Source organism: Pipra filicauda, unplaced genomic scaffold, assembly GCF_003945595.2.
Source record: "Pipra filicauda isolate LSUMZ 115617 unplaced genomic scaffold, ASM394559v2 scaffold167_size3244652_pilon, whole genome shotgun sequence".
In the NCBI taxonomy this organism is placed as follows: domain Eukaryota; kingdom Metazoa; phylum Chordata; class Aves; order Passeriformes; family Pipridae; genus Pipra; species Pipra filicauda.
The window spans coordinates 853115-873251 of NW_024104184.1; the positions used below are offsets into that span (position 1 = coordinate 853115).

The 20137-nt window shown below is 41.1% G+C and overlaps 1 protein-coding gene and 1 long non-coding RNA gene across 10 annotated transcripts in view; one reads left to right on the forward strand and one right to left on the reverse strand.

The window, feature by feature from the left end:
* Nucleotides 1–18371, reverse strand: part of KIF21A (kinesin family member 21A) — an 88113-nt gene extending 69742 nt beyond the window's left edge. For 6 of the 9 annotated variants that reach the window (XM_039379419.1, XM_039379418.1, XM_039379416.1 and 3 more), the window contains exon 1: nucleotides 17995–18371. In XM_039379419.1, the coding sequence (XP_039235353.1) occupies nucleotides 17995–18038 (44 nt within the window). In that variant the 5' untranslated portion in view covers nucleotides 18039–18371. The remainder of the gene's footprint in view (nucleotides 1–17994) is intronic. The other 3 variants (XM_039379422.1, XM_039379421.1, XM_039379420.1) reach the window with 1 other exon arrangement.
* A 158-nt stretch (nucleotides 18372–18529) lies between these two features.
* LOC113993653 lies at nucleotides 18530–19918 on the forward strand. Its single transcript, XR_003542727.2, has 2 exons — nucleotides 18530–19085; nucleotides 19537–19918. It is a non-coding gene; the product is annotated as an uncharacterized LOC113993653 (long non-coding RNA).
* Nucleotides 19919–20137: the final 219 nt, after the last annotated feature.

A 20137-nucleotide genomic window follows, 5' to 3' on the forward strand; every position in this document is an offset into this window, starting at 1 on the left:
TGGCTTCTTCCACATTGCCTAGGGTATTAAATTTTCTCACTGCCAGTACAGAAGAACATCCTCTATGTAAAGAGGGAGAAATACACTAGAGAATGCCTTAAGTTGAAGAAAACATTCAAAAACTGATTGACTGATGCTTAACCTGACTGCAGTTAAAGATATGATGCTTCCATATCACTTCTACTAGTTCTTCGTTAAAACTATTCAAATAACTTACTGACTACAATACCCTACAATATAGCATTGGAGACTTAAACCTAACAAAGTGAAAGTGCATGCTCTGCTACCTCGTCAGGAAAGTATGGGCTGATTTCATATTCTTCACTTTTGATAATCATCATCATCATGGCTGGGCTTCGCGAACGAAGATTTGGGAAGGCTCTATCCACATTTATTACAGGCACACTGGTGGCTAATGAGGCCAATACAAGATAGACATAACCGATTGCAAAAGGCACAGCAGAAAGACTCCTTAGATGGTGTATTCTGCAAGACACGGTTCTTTCTGTGTTGTCTTTTCTCCTCGAGTGATCCTGCGTGTGTTCTCAAAGGAGACAGCTGCGTTATAGATGGTGTGTCTCCAGGCCTCCCGATTGGAGGCCAGAGTAGACCAGTTATGATGATCAATATGGCCAAGGCTGAGATGTTGTTTGAGGGAGTCCTTGTATCTTTTCTTCGGGGCTCCTCTCTTGCGGTAGCCAGTGGCAAGTTCACCATAAAGCAGGATCTTCGGGAGGCGGTAGTCTTTCATCCTGGAGACGTGCCCTGCCCAACGCAGCTGTGTTCTCATTAACATGGCTTCTATACTTGTGACTGCTGCTTGCTCTAGAACAGATGTATTGGTCACATAATCTGACCAGTGGATGTTTACAATTGTACGGAGACAATTTTATGGAAGCGTTCTAGGAGTCGCAGGTGGTGGCAGTAGATGACCCATGATTCGGAACCATATAAGAGAGTAGACAGCACTATGGCTCTGTAAACACTGATCTTGGTACTTTTCTTCAAGTGTTTATTACGCCATACTCTTTTATGGAGTTTCCTGAAAGCACTGTATGCCTTTGCTAACCTGTTGTCTATCTCCCCATCAATCTTACCATCCGAGGAGATGAAGCTGCCTAGGTAATTAAACTGCTGGACTGATTTGAGCACTGATTGGCCAATGGTGATGTGGGGATGATGGGGGACTTCCTGAGGTGCAGGTTTATGGAGGACCTCTGTCTTCTTTAAGCTGATTTCCAGCCCAAAGAGCTCAGCAGCATCTGCAAAGCAGGATGTTAAACGCTGCAGAGCTGCTTCTGTGTGGGCAACAAGGGCGGCGTCATCGGCATAAAGCAGCTCCCGGACAAGATGGTTTAAAGTCTTGGTGTGGGCCTTCAGACGCCTTAGGTTGAAAAGGCTTCCATCAGTACGGTATCGAATGTAGATACTGTCCTGATCATCGAGGTCTGCCGTGGCCCTTTGGAGCATCAAGCTGAAAAAGACTGTGAATAGGGTAGGAGCGAAAACACAGCCTTGTTTCACGCCATTCTTTATTAGAAAGGGCTCAGAAAGTGTGTTGCCATATCTGACTTGGCTGTGCTGATCCTCATGGAGTGAGATGATCATTTTGAGGAACTTGGGGGGACAACCTAAACGTTCCAAAATCTGCCACAGACCTTTTCTGCTCACCGTATCAAAAGCCTTGGTGAGGTCGACAAAGGTTACATAAAGACCTTTGTTTTGTTCCCTACACTTCTCTTGCAGTTGTCTAAGAACAAATACCATGACTTTTGATAATATACAAAACAGAAAAGGCTGTTTTATTTTCTAACAGTTTAGCTTCCAACTCCAGGGCAGGTAGGAACTCCTTGTTGGCTAGGCTAAACAAATTGAGTGTGAAAATAGTCATTCTCCTGGTTAATAGGTACTGGCATGCAAACCTCACTGCATTAGCAAGCTTATAGTTTGGAATTACCACTAATATTAATACCAGTATATTTCACCAAAACTTTAGCTCCAGGACAGAGCAGGTCCACGAAACAAGTGTACCCTGGTAACGCACCACAATGTAAACTGACAGGTGCACAGGACTCACAGCATACGTTCTGAATAAAATCTAGAAAGAACTAGTTACTTCCTTACTACTTATACCTGCTTTAAACAACCATTATTTATGCTGGCCTAACAGCAAGGCTAAGCACCTTCTATTTCATGTCCTAGCAGTAGGCTTAATTTCTCATTAGGTCTCAGGTTCCCTGATTACAAATCCAAACAGAACTCCAAAACTATTAATGGAAAGTCACTTCAAAAAAAAAAAAAAAAAAGATAAATCATGAAGCAGGGTAGCTCACACAAATTAAAAGCAACTGTCTCCATTTTACATCACAGGCAGGGGAGGCTTCATTTCTGGAACAGTCCTCCTCTGCTGTGCACAGCTGCTGGCCTGGGCACTGCCCTGCCAGTCTCCCTCAGTGCCAGTGCACACAAAGCAGCAACACCTGATCCTGGGATCATTTCTGTCTGCTGAACACTCGGCTGCAGCTCCTTGGGGACATAGAGAAAAGTCTGTCCTGACAAGCTTCTTCAGGGTCAAAACCCTTTTCTTTGTCTTGACTCAATTAAATCAGCTCTTCTTGGCACCTGATACTTCTAAATCGGGCATTTCCCAGCTGCTCTCAGAAATCATCAATGCAAATTACCTGTGGTTTGTCTGTATCAGAGTCCCTCATGCACTGGAGGTAGCACAGATGCTTTCTAAACAAGTATTCATATATTAACTGTTTGAAATTGCCTTAGAAATTTAAGCTCATGGTAACTGTTTATAGATAAGGACTACAGTAAAACCATTTGAGATGGCTACAGTCCATGCCACAAAATTTATTAAACTTATCTCTTTCCTCGGAGCACTTAGTATCCAATAAGAGAAGAGCTCCTTTAGCTTAAATGAGACCTAACAGGACAGTGCATGAAGGGAGGTGCATACAAGGTTTTCCAGAAGCTAAGAAGGAAACAGAAAGCTACAAGTTCACACGAAATAATGTGTTAATGGCATACTGGTAATGCCTCAGGGCCAGGGAGGGTATTACACTAAGGCTTTATAAAGTTTTCACAATAGGTCACACATTTATTAAAAGCTATATAGAGACAGATATATCTATATATTAGTCCATAACTCTAAGGCTGTTTCAGACCGTTTTCCTCACCAGCACCACGAAGCCAGAAGACTGGATGTTAACACAAGCCACATACTCTGCATCACCAATTGCTATGAATCAGACAGCTGTCTCTCACACCAGTACTGACTTCCACTCCATGGCTGCACTCAGCTTCAACCACATACTACCTCCACTCTTACAGTAAACTTAAGAAGAAAAAAAAAAGGCACAACAAAAAACCCCCATAATTCATCAACAACAAAGCTCTAGTGTTTTGGCCAACCTTGTTTCCATTTAAAGAATTTTCTTCAGCACTACAGACAACATCTGGGGAATGGAGAGAAGAGGTACAGGGTTGTTTATTCCAGCATATGCTATGGTAATATATTTAGAAAGAAAAAGGTTGAATATGTAGACAAAACTTCTCAAGCTAACTGGTGTTGTAAAGAAATTGCTGGCAAGTATTAAACAAGGGCTTAAAAGGGTGTTAGTAGATCAATACTTTTTTCCCTAGAATTTCCAGATTTCTCCAAAACAGGTACTTCTAATTTTTTCTAATAGAGTTTGCTTTTACAATTTCAGTGTCAAAGGTAAAGAGAGAAAACAGTCTGCACTGTTTTAAATGTTAATATTTTGCTAAGTCATGCTATAGAAAATGTTAATTTTATGATTTAAGTGTTTTCAACACTGAACCTGAAGAAATGCTAATGCAAGGAAGATAGCAATGAAGGTCTTAAAAAAATTTTTTTTTTAATAAAATCCTGCCAGGGTTGGGGTTTTATGGGGGGGTTTTCTTGTTTGTGTTGTTGGGGTTTTTTTAAGAAATATGACAGATAAGCAGGTAGTAGCACCTTAAGATCCTCCCAGAAAAGTTTGTTTTCTCCCTAGTTTCAACTATAGACTTTGACCATGCCTTATCAACAGACTTTTGTTTACACAGAAATACAGAACTTTGTATGAAGTGCAACTGCAATGCAGCCCTTGCCCTTACATAAGCCCTATCACATGAATAATTAGCAAGGCCCATAGGAAACTACAAATAGCTTATTTCCCAACTCTGCTTCCTAGAGTTAACCATTTCTAGACCACTGAACAAAGAACCAGTGGCTGAAGAACGGAATCAAGGCAAATTGAAACCAGTGAAGTGAGAAAGACTCAGGACAGGGAGTAGGATTGCCTAGCACAAATTAAAGGACACCAGGACTGGTTTCACTTCAAACACAATCATGTTTATAACTAAACACATAAATGGATTCTCAATCAAATCCAGCTGACTGGTGTTACACAATACGTCAGATCAGTGTCAGAATGAATAAAAAAACTGTACACAATCTCTTGTGTTTTTCCTGTATTACCCATCACCATCCTGATCTGGAGCTACCACATACGGTTTTCAGCTCAGAGTAACAAGACTTAAGCCCTCTGTTCCCAGGCAGCCATTGCAACGCATTAAGTTGTTTAATCTGCAGCAGCACTGTTGGCAGAAGGGCCTTGCAACAACAGCAAAAATGGAGTAACACAAAGACCCAGCAGCTGAAAAATAGTCCAGCAGTGACACTCCACCTAAAACTTGCTGACAGAAGAAACTGCTAGCTTCAGTACCTCTAGCAATTCTTGCTGGTACCGTGGCTTTTTTTTTCTTTAAAAAAAAAAAAAAAAAAAAGGCAAAACAAAACAAACAAACAAAAGAAAGAAAACACCAAAAACACCGCAATGAAATCTGATAAGTGTAGTCCTTTCTTACCTATCCTAGCTAACAATTTAAACAAACTACACCAGGACTCAAGTGAGAAAAAAATGTCCAAAAACAGCTTTTCCTTTTAAAAAGACAAAACTCTACACCCCACATAAGAGAGGTCGTTGTGTAGTTCTTCTGATTTTTGTTTGTTTTCACAAGCACACTGAACTGAGAAAGTCCAATATGCAATGCACACAATAAGAGTATCCAGAAAGACTTACAGATTAGAAGAAAAAAATCCCGGCTGTCTTTGAACCTTTCAGACTTCACAATAAAACTGAAAAGTCTACACCCTCTCATCATCCCTACCTAGCTGTGAAGGAAGAAAGGTAGAACTCTGAATGTCCATTTCTTTTGGAAACAAAACTTTTCAGCTATGTCCAAAGTAATTGAAGATATACCATACCTTTGTACTCCAATTGTACCTAGATCAATAAGCAATAGGAGCCTCCCCATGGGGTCATTGTTACTCCAACACCAGAGCTGACCCTATAAACAGCAGCAGATGTCTATGTCTTTGTAGCTTAACCCTGTACTGAAGGCCAATACCTAAAACAAGTCACACAGATTATTTAATTATTTCCAGTCTTGGAAGTGAAGGGGCCAGGGTCCCCTAACTAGGCATTTGCTCACACTGGCACACAGAAGCAAGGACACATACATAAGGTATATGGCAACACCCACCCTTACATGTCAAAGTATATCCAGAGGATTCCCAGTACCGGTAACAGCTGCAGCAGAGAGTGACCCCTTGAACATGAAAGTATCTCCTACATTTTATTTTTTTATTACCACAATGCGAAAAAAACCATGATGCCAATTCAAGTAACTTGTGAGCAAAGGAGGGGACCTCACACACATTTGCTGTGCTGGAGTGACAATCCCCCTCTTTACTAAGGAGGTGGCAAAACAGGAGAGCAATTATCACTACAACAGTGCAGTAGATGACAAGCATTCTGCCCCACTGGATATTCCTTGGATAGACATATAGCCTAGCACAAAAGTTTAATCTTATGGTGAAAACTGCATGTATAAATTACAGAATACATACACAGAAAGAGCAGTCAGTTGTCCAGCTGGACCACAATTAGTCATATTTCCTTGACACATCTAGTAACATTTCCTAGCTACGATCTGAGAAAACAAAAGTATATAAATTCAAGAGAGACACATATGAGCTTTGAAGCATTTCATTCAGTCTACCAACACAATTCTCTCTTTTAAAAAGATTGAACTTCAACCAGACAACTCTTACAGATACTAGGCAGACATCCAACAATACAAAAAATGCAAACCAAGCTAAATGTTAACTTTGCCCAGTACTCCACATCCATTTTTATGAATACACAAATCTAAAGAAATAAAGCAAGTTAAAAAAACCCATTTGTCATAAACAAGACAAAAACAGATAATGCACAAATTACAATTAATTTCCAAAGAGTCTTAAGAAACCACTCCAAGGTAAGTAACTGATGCTTTTGGGTTGTATTCACAAGATTATCACATGCTTCATGTGATGAACCACTGACTATTGTACGCATTTCTTTCTGCCATACAGAAGATACTGTCTGAACAAGCCAGAAGAACTGAAAGAATGAAACATGAACAGCAGGAGACAGAGAAAGAGACACAATTATTCTACAAGACAGCTGAGGAGAGCACATTTGAAAAGCAAAGAAACATTAAACAGTGATGGAGATTAATTATTCTTATTAGTCAGCTTGGTCAAAATAATAAGTAAGCTTGAACTGTGGCAAAGAAAACGCAGGCAGAAGGTGAGCACCACATATTCCTGGGAGAAGAGGAAAGCAGACTTATCAATAACTGAATCACACTCCAAATGCCTTCACAGCAGCAACATCACATTTACGATGAAAGAGTCTTCAAAACAAGTAGGGGAGGATCATATGAGGTGAATGTACAGACTTTAGAACAGAATTATAGATACCACACAAACAAACTAAAGCCGCCAGTACTTCATGCTGTGTATGCTTACAACACATTACCTCCTAGTAGCAGCCGCATCACCAGCACCACTGGATGACTGTCAGTCCCTCAAGAATCCCGTCTATCGTCTTTGAACTGACATGGAGAAGAGGTTGCACCTCCTTTGCTGAAGGTGTCCCCTGTACCTTGCTTTTCCAACAGATCATAGGCACAGAGTTCTTCAGTATGTTCAGGGCTTTTAGGCCTTGTCTGCTCTCTCCCAATATAGAACAGAAGGTTACAAAGATAACAGGCCCAAGTTCCTATCTGAGGTTCACACTGGGAGGACAAGAGGCACTGATCATAAAACAAAGCACAAAATTTCCCAGCCTGGCATAGGGAAAAGAATTTGACCATCAAACATTAGGACAGTCAAGTACTGGTTGCCCAGAGACACCGGGGAATTTCCATCCTCAGAGGTTTTTCCAAGATCTAACTTGATAGAGCCCTGTGAAATCTCACCTGAATTTAGTTTTAGCCATGTTTTGAGTGGGAGGTTGGATCAGATGACCTCTTGAGGTCACTTCAAACTTGGATTAATCTAAGCTTACCCTTCCAAAGCCGTAAGGCTTTACTGTTCATGAGGACACCGTCACACCTCTGTGAACACACTCTGACATTTGAATGGGATCACTCGATTGTGCTGAATTCAGGTCCTGGCACTCAACATGCAGCTTCACAGACAATTGGGGTGGAAAAAACACTGAGAGGGTCAGAGTTTATTTACCCACTCTACCTTTCTGGACCAAGGCGCCATTACCTCGATCCAAAACGTTCCTGGCAGTTATCAGTTTGAACTGCTTTTAGAAGTCTCCCATATGGGCAATTCTGTATCTCCACAGGCTAATCATTCCAGGACATACATTCTTACAATAGAAAAATATTTTCTTCCTTTTACTTTTCTTACTGGAATTTAAATCTACTACTTTTTATAGATCTCACCTTGAGCATGAAGAACATTTTATTCCCTTCCACTCCGTATTTGACTCGACATATTTCAGTACAAGTCTCTTACCAATCTTCCCTCCTCATATCTCACTATGGAAGTGGTCATGTTTTCTAGACAGTCATTTCCCTTCTCTTTTCAATCCCCCTCAGTTAGTCCACATTTTTCTTCAACAGGAGAACCCAAAACCTAACACTAGATATCAGCAGTACTGAACAAAGTGTATGGATTTCTTTGTACTTTCCATAAGGTCTCCAATTTCTATTACACTAATTTTCCTCTTTTGCTACAACACTGCTGTTTCATACTTAATATTTACACATTATTCATGATCACTTGAACACTTGCCTATAATAGCAGCAGACAGTGCACCAGCCCTTTGTGTTCAGTCAAGTAGCAACCAAGATGTAGGTCAACACCATTTTATGCAACACCATTTTCCTCTTCCCAAAGAGGCATCTCTGCACTCAGCAGTCAGAGTTCAAAAATTAACAGAAGCACTGCTTTTAGGGCTGCAAGCACAGAACGAAGCACTTTCATCTGAAGCTCTCAGCTGTACAATGTTTCTTGGAGGTCTTTTCCAGCCTTGACAATTCTATGATTCCTTTTTGGGGCCTACCAAAGTTTTATTTGTTGACATTTAGAGAACACAGAAAAGTCCATCTGTTCCTAAAAGCTTTGCTAACGATGATAATAAAACAGATCTACAGCTATATTTTAAAATGCAGAGCCAAGGCAGTGGGTTGACCAGCCAATGCAGATCACTTTGAGGATTGTGTGGGGAAGAAAAAGAAATAAACAAAACAAACAAACAAAAAAGACATCAACAAAAAATAAAACCAATGAACCAACCACCCAAACAAACAAACAAACAAACCCAAACCAAAAAACCCCATCACACCATAATAACAATCCCAACAAAACCCTAAAGTCTGAAAGTCTGAAGCTTTTAGGAGTACAAAAAAAGAAAAAAATACATTTAATTATACGGATGTTTAAATCCCAAATAGTTAACTTGCAAATACCAATTCAGCCCTATCTCACATCTCATTTTTAGAGTTTACTGAACACCGATCCACTTTTGCTGAACTCAGAGTTCTGCAAATGAAGATCAGATTGGCAATTTTATTGTTCCTGAGTGATGGACTGACTGATCAGATCAGACAGAAGCATAAGCTGTGCTCTAAGTGATATAGATTGAACAGGTGGCCTCCTCTCTGATCTACTGCCTCTTCAAACACAAGTAAAATCCTTCTCTTTTTGATCACATCTAGAAAATATACATTCAGATATTTAATCGCCCTTAACCCAATATGAAAATATTTTTCTGGTTTTCAATGCATTTCAAACAGTTTGCTCACAACAACCTTTCCCAAATATACCAGTAATTCACACTCACAATATAATTTTAACTAGGAAAATACAGAAGTTTAAATGGTATCAACATCCCTAGCCTGCAAAGTAATGTGTATAGATAATACTTCTTAAAGAAAAATTCAAAAGGCATCACATTACAGAGACAGAGTCTAAAAATAATTATTTCACATGTACTTAAAATTAAAGATCAGATTTCAAAAAGAATGTATTTGAGACTAGGGAGCAAAATAAACTTTACCTGGACAACTTATGCAGAGTGACAACTAAAGCAATGTTTGCTTAGCAGGTAAAAAAAAAAATGAGCAGTCAGCTATTTCCTGGAGATCAAAGTGTTTGGTAGAGGCATAATTCCTTTTCCCCTTCACAGAAACAAATGATGGGGAGAGGGAGAAACATATAGAATTTTTAATTGTAAGACTTTTCAGTGACTAACTCAGATGTTTTAGTAACAGCTGCTTTTCTCATGATATTATTCCGTGTATTATTTATATCGTTAAGTGTTTACTTTGATGCTACATCTTTGGCCTGAGGACCTTATGACATAATTCTAAGATGACAATCAACAAAGTGCCAGTGGACCATGGGAAGGTAAAAGCAGGAAAAGAACATTAAAAAAACCCAACTCACTACTTACACTCGTACCCCTCTCATATTCTCATAAGGGCGGAGATGGGGACGCACAGAGATTGTGTCCTATGGCAGAATCAAGCACAAACTAAGAGGCACAGCTGCAGTTGGCAAATCAATACTACTGAGAGAGAGATTAACAACTCTAAGACCTTGGGATAATGAGCTACTCGGAATGACACAAAAGGTCTCGGGACTCATCTCTCAATTAGTCCCATGCCAAAGAAAAGGAATGTCCAACAAAATGAATGCTAAGGATTACTGACTTGGAAAAGCAAAGTTAATTAGAAAAGTAACTTCTCAATTTTCAGTATTTTGAATAAATTATATAAACACACATCTTACTTAAGTCAGTCTACCTTCCAATCACTTTATTCCAAGAAGTCTCACATGCAACTTCTCACCAAATGCTTCAAAGGAACCCAGATAAGCCACTTTCTCCATTCTACGCAATCCTAAGGGCTATATTGTACATGGGACATTTCTTAGCAATCCTGCCAGTGACCCCACAATTATGCAAGACTGTATTTCATTTTTTGCAATATATTTCTAGAAGATGTTCTTTTCTTTTGTGTTTTAACCTATTACTGATGATTTGCACAACTTCTTAAGCAACACTACTAACAAGTCCCACATTTAACACAGTCTCTTGACTGACATTAATGCTCCATGGCTATGTAGCTTTTCAGCTTAATATGTCTCCTTAAATTTGACTTAGCAGTATTAAGCAAAAGACAACTAACATGATTATAAATGGAAGGAAAAAACAGTCAGTGAAAAAATACACAGCTTAAAGACAGTAACTGAGGGGTTGGACAATTGACTCAAGATGTGGAATACTTTTTTCCAAGGCTCCAGACAAGATTAGACCCAGTAAACAGAGAAGCCTCTTTGATCAAATTCTTCCATTATCAAAAGGGAACACAGAAGAAAAGATAAGTGTCAGACTTTGAGATGTCTCACAAAAGGGAAACATTTTCCGTCTAGTCCTATTACTGATAACGTTCCCTGTGTTCAGCTCTGGTAGCTGAACCCTAATGCTATAGCATGCTACAGTCTTTTAACTCTTATTCACCTTGAAAATACTGTTTTATTCATGTTTTTAAAGGATCAATTATGCTGAATGTAGACGAAAGCAAAAATAAGTATCCTTCAAAGTTACAGTGTACAAGGGAAAAGATTCCAAGAAACCCGGAGTATTTAAGAGCTAGTATGGAAAAATTATATCTAAAATGTCCTGCAAAGAGTTAGATACTTGCTAACCAACAGAACTATGCAGAGTTCCTACAGCAGCACAAATGCAAGAACCACCAGTTAGACACTAAGATTTGCCTAAACAACAAATCCTTTAATCCATTTTTAAAGCCAACAATGGAAGTGCACTATTTCACTTGAATGCATATAAATCGCTGTGTATAATAGAACAATCATATAATAACCTTTTACTAAGGTCTTGTTGCTCTCAGTTTTCTGTGTTGAAGCTCCAGAGTAAACAAGCTGAAGGGATAAGTCATTCATTTTTGTTAAGCAGACTTAAAGATGTAAAGATGCTTAAAGGGTGCATTGTCCCAAACAGCAAGCCAAGCATTTGTCAGCTGATTCAAAAAGAAAAAAGTTCTTTACACAAAAATTAATTATTCCAGCAGTGGCCAACTTTGCCAAATCTGTTGAGGACACTAACTAGAATAAAGGACCAGATGGTACTCACTCCTTATTTCCATTCAGAGTCTATTCTGGAAATATTTTATGCTAATCAATCATAAGCTCTGAATAATCAGTTTTTCACATATTAAAATACCTGTTGAACATTTTGCTTCTCTATGCATCAAACTCAGTGTGACACTGACCTTAAAATCTTTTTACTATTCTGCATTTGTATCTTGTTGCTATAGTAAACACATCCAACAAGACCATTTTTGAAAAATAAGGCAGCATTTCTCCCCGTAGTTACACAGGAGCAGATATATTTCACCAAGGAAAAGTGGAAATAAACATTGAAAACTACAAAAAAACCCAAGGAAGGGTAGGAAGAAAATGAACAAAATTTAAAACAATTTAAGAGAAGAGAAAGAGCACAAGCAAAGATAAAGGCACAGCTCATGCAGTTACTCTTGCTAGACTTGTTCAGATCAGGTTTGATTTCTAATTAAACTTCCTTGTTCACCAGGTCAAATGACACTTAACTTTGCACAAGTATTTTACATGGAAATAATATTAGCATAACAAAAAATTCTCTGCTCTGGCAGCCACAGATACAACAGAATACTGAATATTTTCTTTAGGGAAAAAAAAAAAAGGCACCTAAAAACTTAAAATGGCTTTATTTCCCCAGCACTAATCAGGCAACAGAACATTAAAGCAAGAATTGCAGCAGCCATCTCTGAGTGGGCAGCAAGGGTAATCTATAAAACACTTAAAGCAAATCAAGGGAAAGCAGAGGGAAGGAGCAAGCCTCCCTTGATCCCAAGCATAAGGGTCATTCAACTACTGTAAAAGAATTTACAGAAGTCACACAGTAAACCTGAAAATACGAAGCCTTGAGTTCAGTAATAAAGGCATGTCTAGACCAACAATATAAATCCTAACTTGTCACAGATCGTAAGTAGCAAAGACAACACTATTAAATGGAAATTGGTGACTAACTCAATGGATTTTCAAAGCAAAGTAAACTCCCGAGTCTTCTACAAACTTTGGGAAGTGGCAAGTTAAAAATATAATTCACCCGCAAGCATGAACAGACCACCCATGTACACCACTCACTGCTTTTTCTTCTTTCTAAATTCAAGACACAAGGCCCAAGTAGGATTTCTTTCCCCTCCATCAAAGAATGAATTTGTGTTTACAACAGGAGTGGTGGAAAGTTTATTTCCTAGAAAGCAAGATGACAGATTTCAGCCTGCCCCAAGCAATATCAATAACGGATGATCAAGCTAGATATTATGAAACCAGAATTCATTCGGCAGCAGATGGTGCCGTGTCTTTTTCTCAGCTAAAATGCAAAACATACGGATGGAGTAAAGTTTCGGTGAAGGACAAGGGAATGTTTGTTTAAGTCAGGGAGTAAAGAAAAACACCAAAACTAACAAAAAGATATGCAACTCGAGCTTTCCAAAAACAAGATCTCTTTTGTAGTTTTCCCTTAACAGACTCTGTGCAAAAGACTTATTTTCCAACACCTTACTATTTAATACTGTTGATAATTTTCTTTTCTTTGATGGGGCATGCTTGCATTCTTATAGACTGCTGAACTTCGTTAACACAGTTACTTTGAGATATTTTCCCCAAAAAACTGTCCCAGCTTCACATGACTACAGATAGGTAGTAATTACTGTCTGTTAAAAGGAAAACTTTGGTTCATTTTAAGGAGCCAGTGGACAGTACTGTAGCCTACTGTTGTTGCTTATCTAGTTACAGAATGATTTATGAGAATGCTTAGCACTGTATCGGAAGCATGAAATGAGTATCTGCCCTCCAGAGCTTATAATATATACCACAGCATACACATTCATTCATCTGACATTTGAGGAGCCATTCACGGAGGGAAGCTTAAACACAGCTGTAACTGTTTGCAAAAGAGCAGCCCAAGAAACAAAATCAATCTCAGCTGCCATCAAAGTGCCTTAAAACACACCTGTCAAAGACAGGTTCCTTCCACTCAGCTGCTTCCTTCCTAGTGTATTTAACAGTAGCTGGATCTAAGACATAGGAAAACTTCAGTATAAAAGCTATTAGAAGAAAATCCTTAAAAAGAAGAACGCAAATTTGAAAAGGTAGAGGGAGGCAAGACAACAAACAGCAGATTCCATATGGGGAGAAAAAAACCACACAGAAACTAACAAAGGAGAAAAAAAAAACAACTATAGATGTCTAACTGATCACACAGTTCAAGAACTGGGGGTATGAAAAGAAATCCTGCATTCCCATAACAAAGCTTTGCAGTGGAAAGCTAAGGTTACAAGTGATGAACATATCCCATTTGCCTAATCAAAAGTCATATCCTTATGTCTTGCCACAATCAGCTTGATTAGTTGCAAAAAACCTCCATTCCTAAATTGCACTAGTAATCAATATGTTTTTCTAGCATACTTCATCTCCCTTTTGGAACACCAGAAACAGAGGCTGGGTGGTTTCAATTCATCAGCTGCACCTGTTGTTAAAAAAAATTTAGCAGTAGTTCCGTTACATTTTGCACACATAATTTCCACACTTGGCAAATGTCATTTCACCTTTGTGAAGCGGTGTCACAACATGTGGCAGGCACCCAGGGTGCGTATGAAAAGGGAACTTTTTAGACAATTCAAGGCAGTGGGTGGCTGGATCTCAGAGCCTCTCTACCCAAGTGAGGATAGTAGCAAGACTCCCTTTCCTTGTTTGAGGGATGAAACACAAAGCACGCGAAGCAGTAGCAGTGAAGTACTCTTGCTAAAGTAGGGAAGAAGGCACAGAGAGAGACTACCAAGGATGATGAAAAGAGGGAACTTTCACAACTGTTCTTTACTGATGTTAATTAAACATACTTGATTATAAAACATCATCCCCTAAAACTTCTCTCTCCCCTGGTTCTGTGTTCTGCCCATCAACACAGTTTCAGCTGGGCTCCATCTTTCACAAGAACACAATCAATGCCAAAGCTCTTCATTTCATCAGCTAGTATTTCGTGTCCTTTAATGTCCACTCCATCTGAGGTGTCACACAAGCATGTTGAAGCAATCATCTCCTCTTGACTACTGGTCAGCTTTCACAGCTATTCATCTTTTCACATTGTACTTCATTATTTCTTCTGTTTTAACACAGCATCTCAAACAAATCAACACTGAAGCTTATCATCTATACATCCAGCACCTCCACTGCCTCAAAGTGGATCAAGGCCATCTTTTGCCTTTGGAGGACTAGAAGGCAGTTTCCTTCAATGTTCTACATTGTTATCTGGATCCTGTTATGGAGAAGACATAATAGACATACTTCCATGCTTTATCAGATAGTAGTGCTCCATGCAAGGCTTCTGGTTAGCTCTATCCAAACATTATTGTTCTCCTAAAGTTCCCTTTTTCAGCATGTATCCAAAGGACTAAAATCCAACTTTCTTGTCTTCTTAGATCAGCACCCCTAGGACATCCTAACCCTATGGCTCCAAGCCACATGGGGCAAGGATAGGTAGTAACTGTTGGAGCCATTTCAGTTCCTGAAACCAGCTCAGGTCTAGTTGGTTAAAGGGTAAAAGCAAGTGCACCTTTGACTGCCGTGACCCATCCAGTCCCTTCCTCAGGTAGCACAAGGACTCTAAAACTCAGTAACAGACACAGACCACTGGCTGGTGGGGATCTAAATCTTAGGCGAGAACTTCCTCTACCCAACATGCCAGCAGCCTACATGCTGCATTTTCACTGCGGACATCACTGAAGTGGCAAGACAGTCAAGAATTAGAAACTATAATCTACATCCTTTTGTGAACTTGAAACAGTTTCCTATGATGTTGACACTATTTCATAGCCTTGTCAAAAGCTACTTTTCATATGAAAAGACACTTGCAAAAGACAGCTATTTTAGATTTACAAAAAGGATATTTTTTCACATTTAAAAGAAAGAAAACAGTCATTTGATTAGATAACTGTAGTGGGGGCTCTCTGTATCTGAAAGCAGACATTACACAGTCACACAGAGAGCAAAGTTCTTTGTTGAAGTTGCACACTGTCATCAAAACTAAGCCCACATGTCTTTCAGTGGTGGGTGACAATAGAGAAAGAAATGTTTTCTTAATTGGAGAATTTAACATTAGTTACTGGATTATCTGCCAAGCTATTTTCAGCTTTCATGCTTCACTAAACCGGAGTATTTAGCTCATCAGTCACAAACCCATTATTACACTGAAGAAAATGGGGAGCAATTAGCATACAAGATGATAGCTTAAAGGTGGTGCTAATTGGAAAGAATGAAGTATTTTTGAACCCTGTTGTATACAATTAGGTGAGATAATCAGGTTCTGGAAAAACAATTTGCTAATTTCAGATGTCTATTCTATAACCCGTGTTTAAAGTTTAAGCAAATTCATCTTCATACTAAACTCAGTGCAATCTACCCTTGCAGTATCTTGCTAACAAACACGAGGGTTGCAAACTAAAAGCTGGTCCAGCTGTAGAGCAAGCCTTGCTCAGGAAACATACATACAAAACACAACGACTAATTCATCACAACAGCGCAGATCATCACTGAACTAAGCTCAAGTTGCCAGAAAGAACTGAAGAACAAAACCAACAAGGAAACATAATGTAATATTCATAATGCATGGTACAGCATGGCACCAATACATAGTGAGCTGCAAAATCAGTTGAATTACAGGACTGTACAAAATACACAATCAGAAAAAAATAAAACCATCTATAAAGAGCTACTGGTGGGAAAAAAAAATAATTGTGCATGCTTTTGTTCATGACTGCCAAACAGAGAGGGAGAAATCTTGTGCATGAATAGTTAATCTGCCAAAAGGGAGAAAGCAGACAGGAGGAAAGATGCAATTCTTTATTACTAGCAAACTGCACTCAGACACAAGCTGTTAGTTAGACAATTATAGTGCAGAAATACACCTTGTAACATTAGAGATTTGTTATCAAGAGTTACTTGATAACGCTGCGTGATTTTAATTCACTTCTACAGATTGTTTGGCATATATTATTTCTAATCATCACACACAACTATAAAAATACTTCTACCAGTAGGTTTTTAATTCCAGGCTGCAACAACTTTCTGTATTTGTAAATTAACTTCTACATCACTATTTCTCTTGGCTCAGAACTTATTTAATATTTTCTTCAAACAACAGAGCAGTCTGCAAACCTGTAACACACCCTGTTTTTAGGTTCACACCTATCTCATATTTTCCTTTTTAAAAATACAACTTAATTATGCTTTGGAATAATACCTCCCTGTACATCATGTGAAAAATGCTTCAACAGATACTACTCACAAAAGCATCTCTCTCCATAGAAAAATGCTACTGCAATCAGACTAATGACCAACTGCAGCATACTCCCCATGTTATCATGCAGGGGCGGTGTTCCTCTGTTTACTGAAAGCGTTATTGCACCGTTCCCCCTACACACGAGTACCAACCATAGCACACAGTAACATCACTTATTTCTACATCCTTCAGGGAAAAAAAAAAAAAAAAAAAAAAAAGAAAACAAAACCATCACTCTTTGGTCTTCCTAAACAACCCTTGAAGTCCCTAAGGTAAGATGTATGAAATGGTTCCAAAGACCCATTGGAAGAAACAGACCTTCCCCTAAAGTCTGATTTCTTGTGGTATAATATTCCAAGTGTGCCAGCATATAACATAAAGAAACTTTAAAAGTAAAGACATAAATCAACATTCAGTATCACAATTAAGCCCCAAATATTGACATACATATACATAAATAGACACAGACATATACACACACATATATGTTTCTCCTCATGTTTGAATCATGTAAAGACATCTTGAAAATTAAGGCATCTGTGTGCTAATCTGGAAGTTCTCCAAACAATAAAACAGTATTTTCACAAAGAAAACCGACAAGAGACAAGAGTTCTCCGAGGAACAGTAGATTTTTATCTCTGATTAAAGAGTAATTTGAATTAACTGATGTTTTAAAATTATTTAAACTCCCCTCCCACTAAGACTTCTACATATACCTATTCCTATGCATTGTGAGCAGCCCTATGGGAGTTCATCCCTCTAGTGTGTGAGGTTAGACACAGCCTCCGCGGGATGAAAGCCTTTATCCTTCTAAAAATATCAGTCTGCCAGGATCCACTCCCGCAAAGCTCCGTGATGCAAACGGCATCGCTACAGTTTAAGGGCTGCCCAGCTTCCATGAGTAAGCACTAGCAACACCGAGCTATAATTACTCGGAATATTTTTAGGGTCACTGCTCAAAATTAGAGAGAAATGAGTGAGAAAGACCTCAGAATGGTGGCGGTCCTTCCCCCCCGCTCCTCTGGCTGTTTCCCACTGCTGCGAGGAAAAAAAGAGCCTCAGCAGGAGCAGCCAAGGCGAGGCGACCCCTCTCTGCAGGGAAGATGTGCCTCGACGGTGTCACTGAGCGGGTGGGGAGCCCGCACCGCCGCCGGGGCACGGGCACAGTCACCCCCCGCCACCCGCACCCCGGCCCTCACCTGACCGCCACCCGCACCCCGGCCCTCACCTGACCGCCACCCGCACCGAGCTCTCGTCCGGGCCGCCCGACATGGTGCCGCGGGCGAGGGGCGGCCGCGAGCCTTGCGGGAGCGCTGCCGGGCCGCGGAGGAGGTGGGGGCACCGCTGCAGCTGCCCCCTCACCTCCTCCTCCTGCTCCGCCACCTCCTCTCTCCAGCCATTTTAGGTGACTGAATGAATAGGTGCGAGCCGCGGCAGTGCAGAGCGGTTCGCGCCGCTCCTCCTCCTCCTCCTCCTCCTCCCTCCCGGCCCGGCCCTCCTAGTCGCTGGGCGGGGAGCGCTGTCAGTCAGCCGCCGGCGGGCCGAGTCGCGGTCCCGGTCAGTGGCCGCCCGGGCGGGCGGCTCCGGCTCCTCCGCCCGCTGCAGCCGCAGTGCGTCAGCGGGCCCCGCCCCGGGCAACCGCCGCGGCGGGCGCGGGGGGCCCGGCGACACGCGGGCACGCGGCCCTGCGCACACGCGCGGCCGCCGCCCCGCACGGGCCTCCCCCCAGCCACACACTCACACACTCACACTCACTCACACACACACTCACACTCACTCACACACACACACACACACACAGAGTGCGGCCTCCGCACGCACCTGTTATTTGCACACGCACTCCTGGCATTTGCCTGCACACACGCACGGGTAGTGCTTGCCCACCGTGCACACGCAGCACTTCTCACTCCTGCTCTCGCGTGTGGGCTCCACACGCGGCTCTGGCCCGCACACCCTCGCTGGCGGCTGTGGGCGCACATGGGGCCGATCGTGGTGCCCGGCTTACACGAGCCTGTTCGCCCACACGGACACACGCGTGGCACTTACACGCCTGCGCTCAGCGCTCCCACACAACTGCACAGCTCGCCCACACGCGGCTCTCCACTCGCACGGTCAACACGCGCGGCTCTCGCACAGCGCTGCACACAGCTTTCGAGGCCTCCTTCCTGGGAGAGAGCCCTTGCCAGGGCCGGGCCGTTTGCCCTTCCACATATTTCCCTCTCCCGGGCAGGAATGAGACCTCCTCATTCCTCCCCTGGCCTGTGCTGGCCCTGCCTGCAGGAGCACAGAGCTCTCCCACCTTCCTGGCTGTGCCGGCAGGTTTGTTTGCCCTGGCTGCTCGAGCCAGGCATCGCTGTTCTCACTTCGCTAATGAAATGCCTGGGTTTTAGCTGGAAACTGAGTGGGCGGATGACACTAATTTTTGATGCAAATAGTATCCCTGCCAGGAAACAAGCCCGGCTATTTTGCCCAAAACAATTCACATTCCTAGGGAAGATTTTCCATCAGAATAGGCCCGGATTTGAATTTGTAATGATATGCTAAAAGCCTTGCAGTTCAAGTTGTTTTGCTTCTGTTAGTAAAGGTTGTTCACGCCCAAGCCCCAGCCTTGGTCACAGATGGGCAGGTGAGATCTCCTGGGGCCTCTAGCCATGCTCCTGAATCTTTCAAAAGTCTCTCTTTCTCAGCAGAAACCCACTGTATTATAGCAATTCTGCGTGTTTCTCATAGTTATTCTCTCTGTCTTTTCTATTTTTCTCTATTTATTTAGAAATTGGATTGTTTCTAGAAAATGGCCTGCCTGGAAGTTGCTATACAAAGTGATGATTTTCTGCTTTCTTCTGAATTACACAGCATCAGCACACAAATCTCCAACAACCTTTGCAAATATGGGGAACTTAAGCCACGTACCATATTGCTGAGGTACACTGAGATAATATTTATCCGAAAGGCAGAAAAATGGAGATCCAGATAGCTCAGTATGAAATCACTGAGGGAATCTGATACAAGCAGAGCAAAGGCTACATTTCCTTGGGCTTCTCAGCTCATTATTCTCTAATTTAATGCCATAGGCCAGATGCTTTGTTCCACCTTTTGCCTCGATGTATTATGGAATGGGCAAGATAAATAAAGAAAAAGCTCCTGCAGGTGAATTGTGTTGGCATTCATACAAAATAGCCTTGAAATGAAAGTGGCAGAAGTCTCATAGTTCAAGGGCATTTCCAGCTAGAAGGGACTGAACACTCGTGACTGCCTCATGCATCTGTGGGTCTTGTATTGAAAATACCCTGCAACCCACACACAGTGAGTGGAATCCTATGGCATATTAGGTTCTCACAATTTAGTTGTACCAGATTTACAAATCAAGTTAA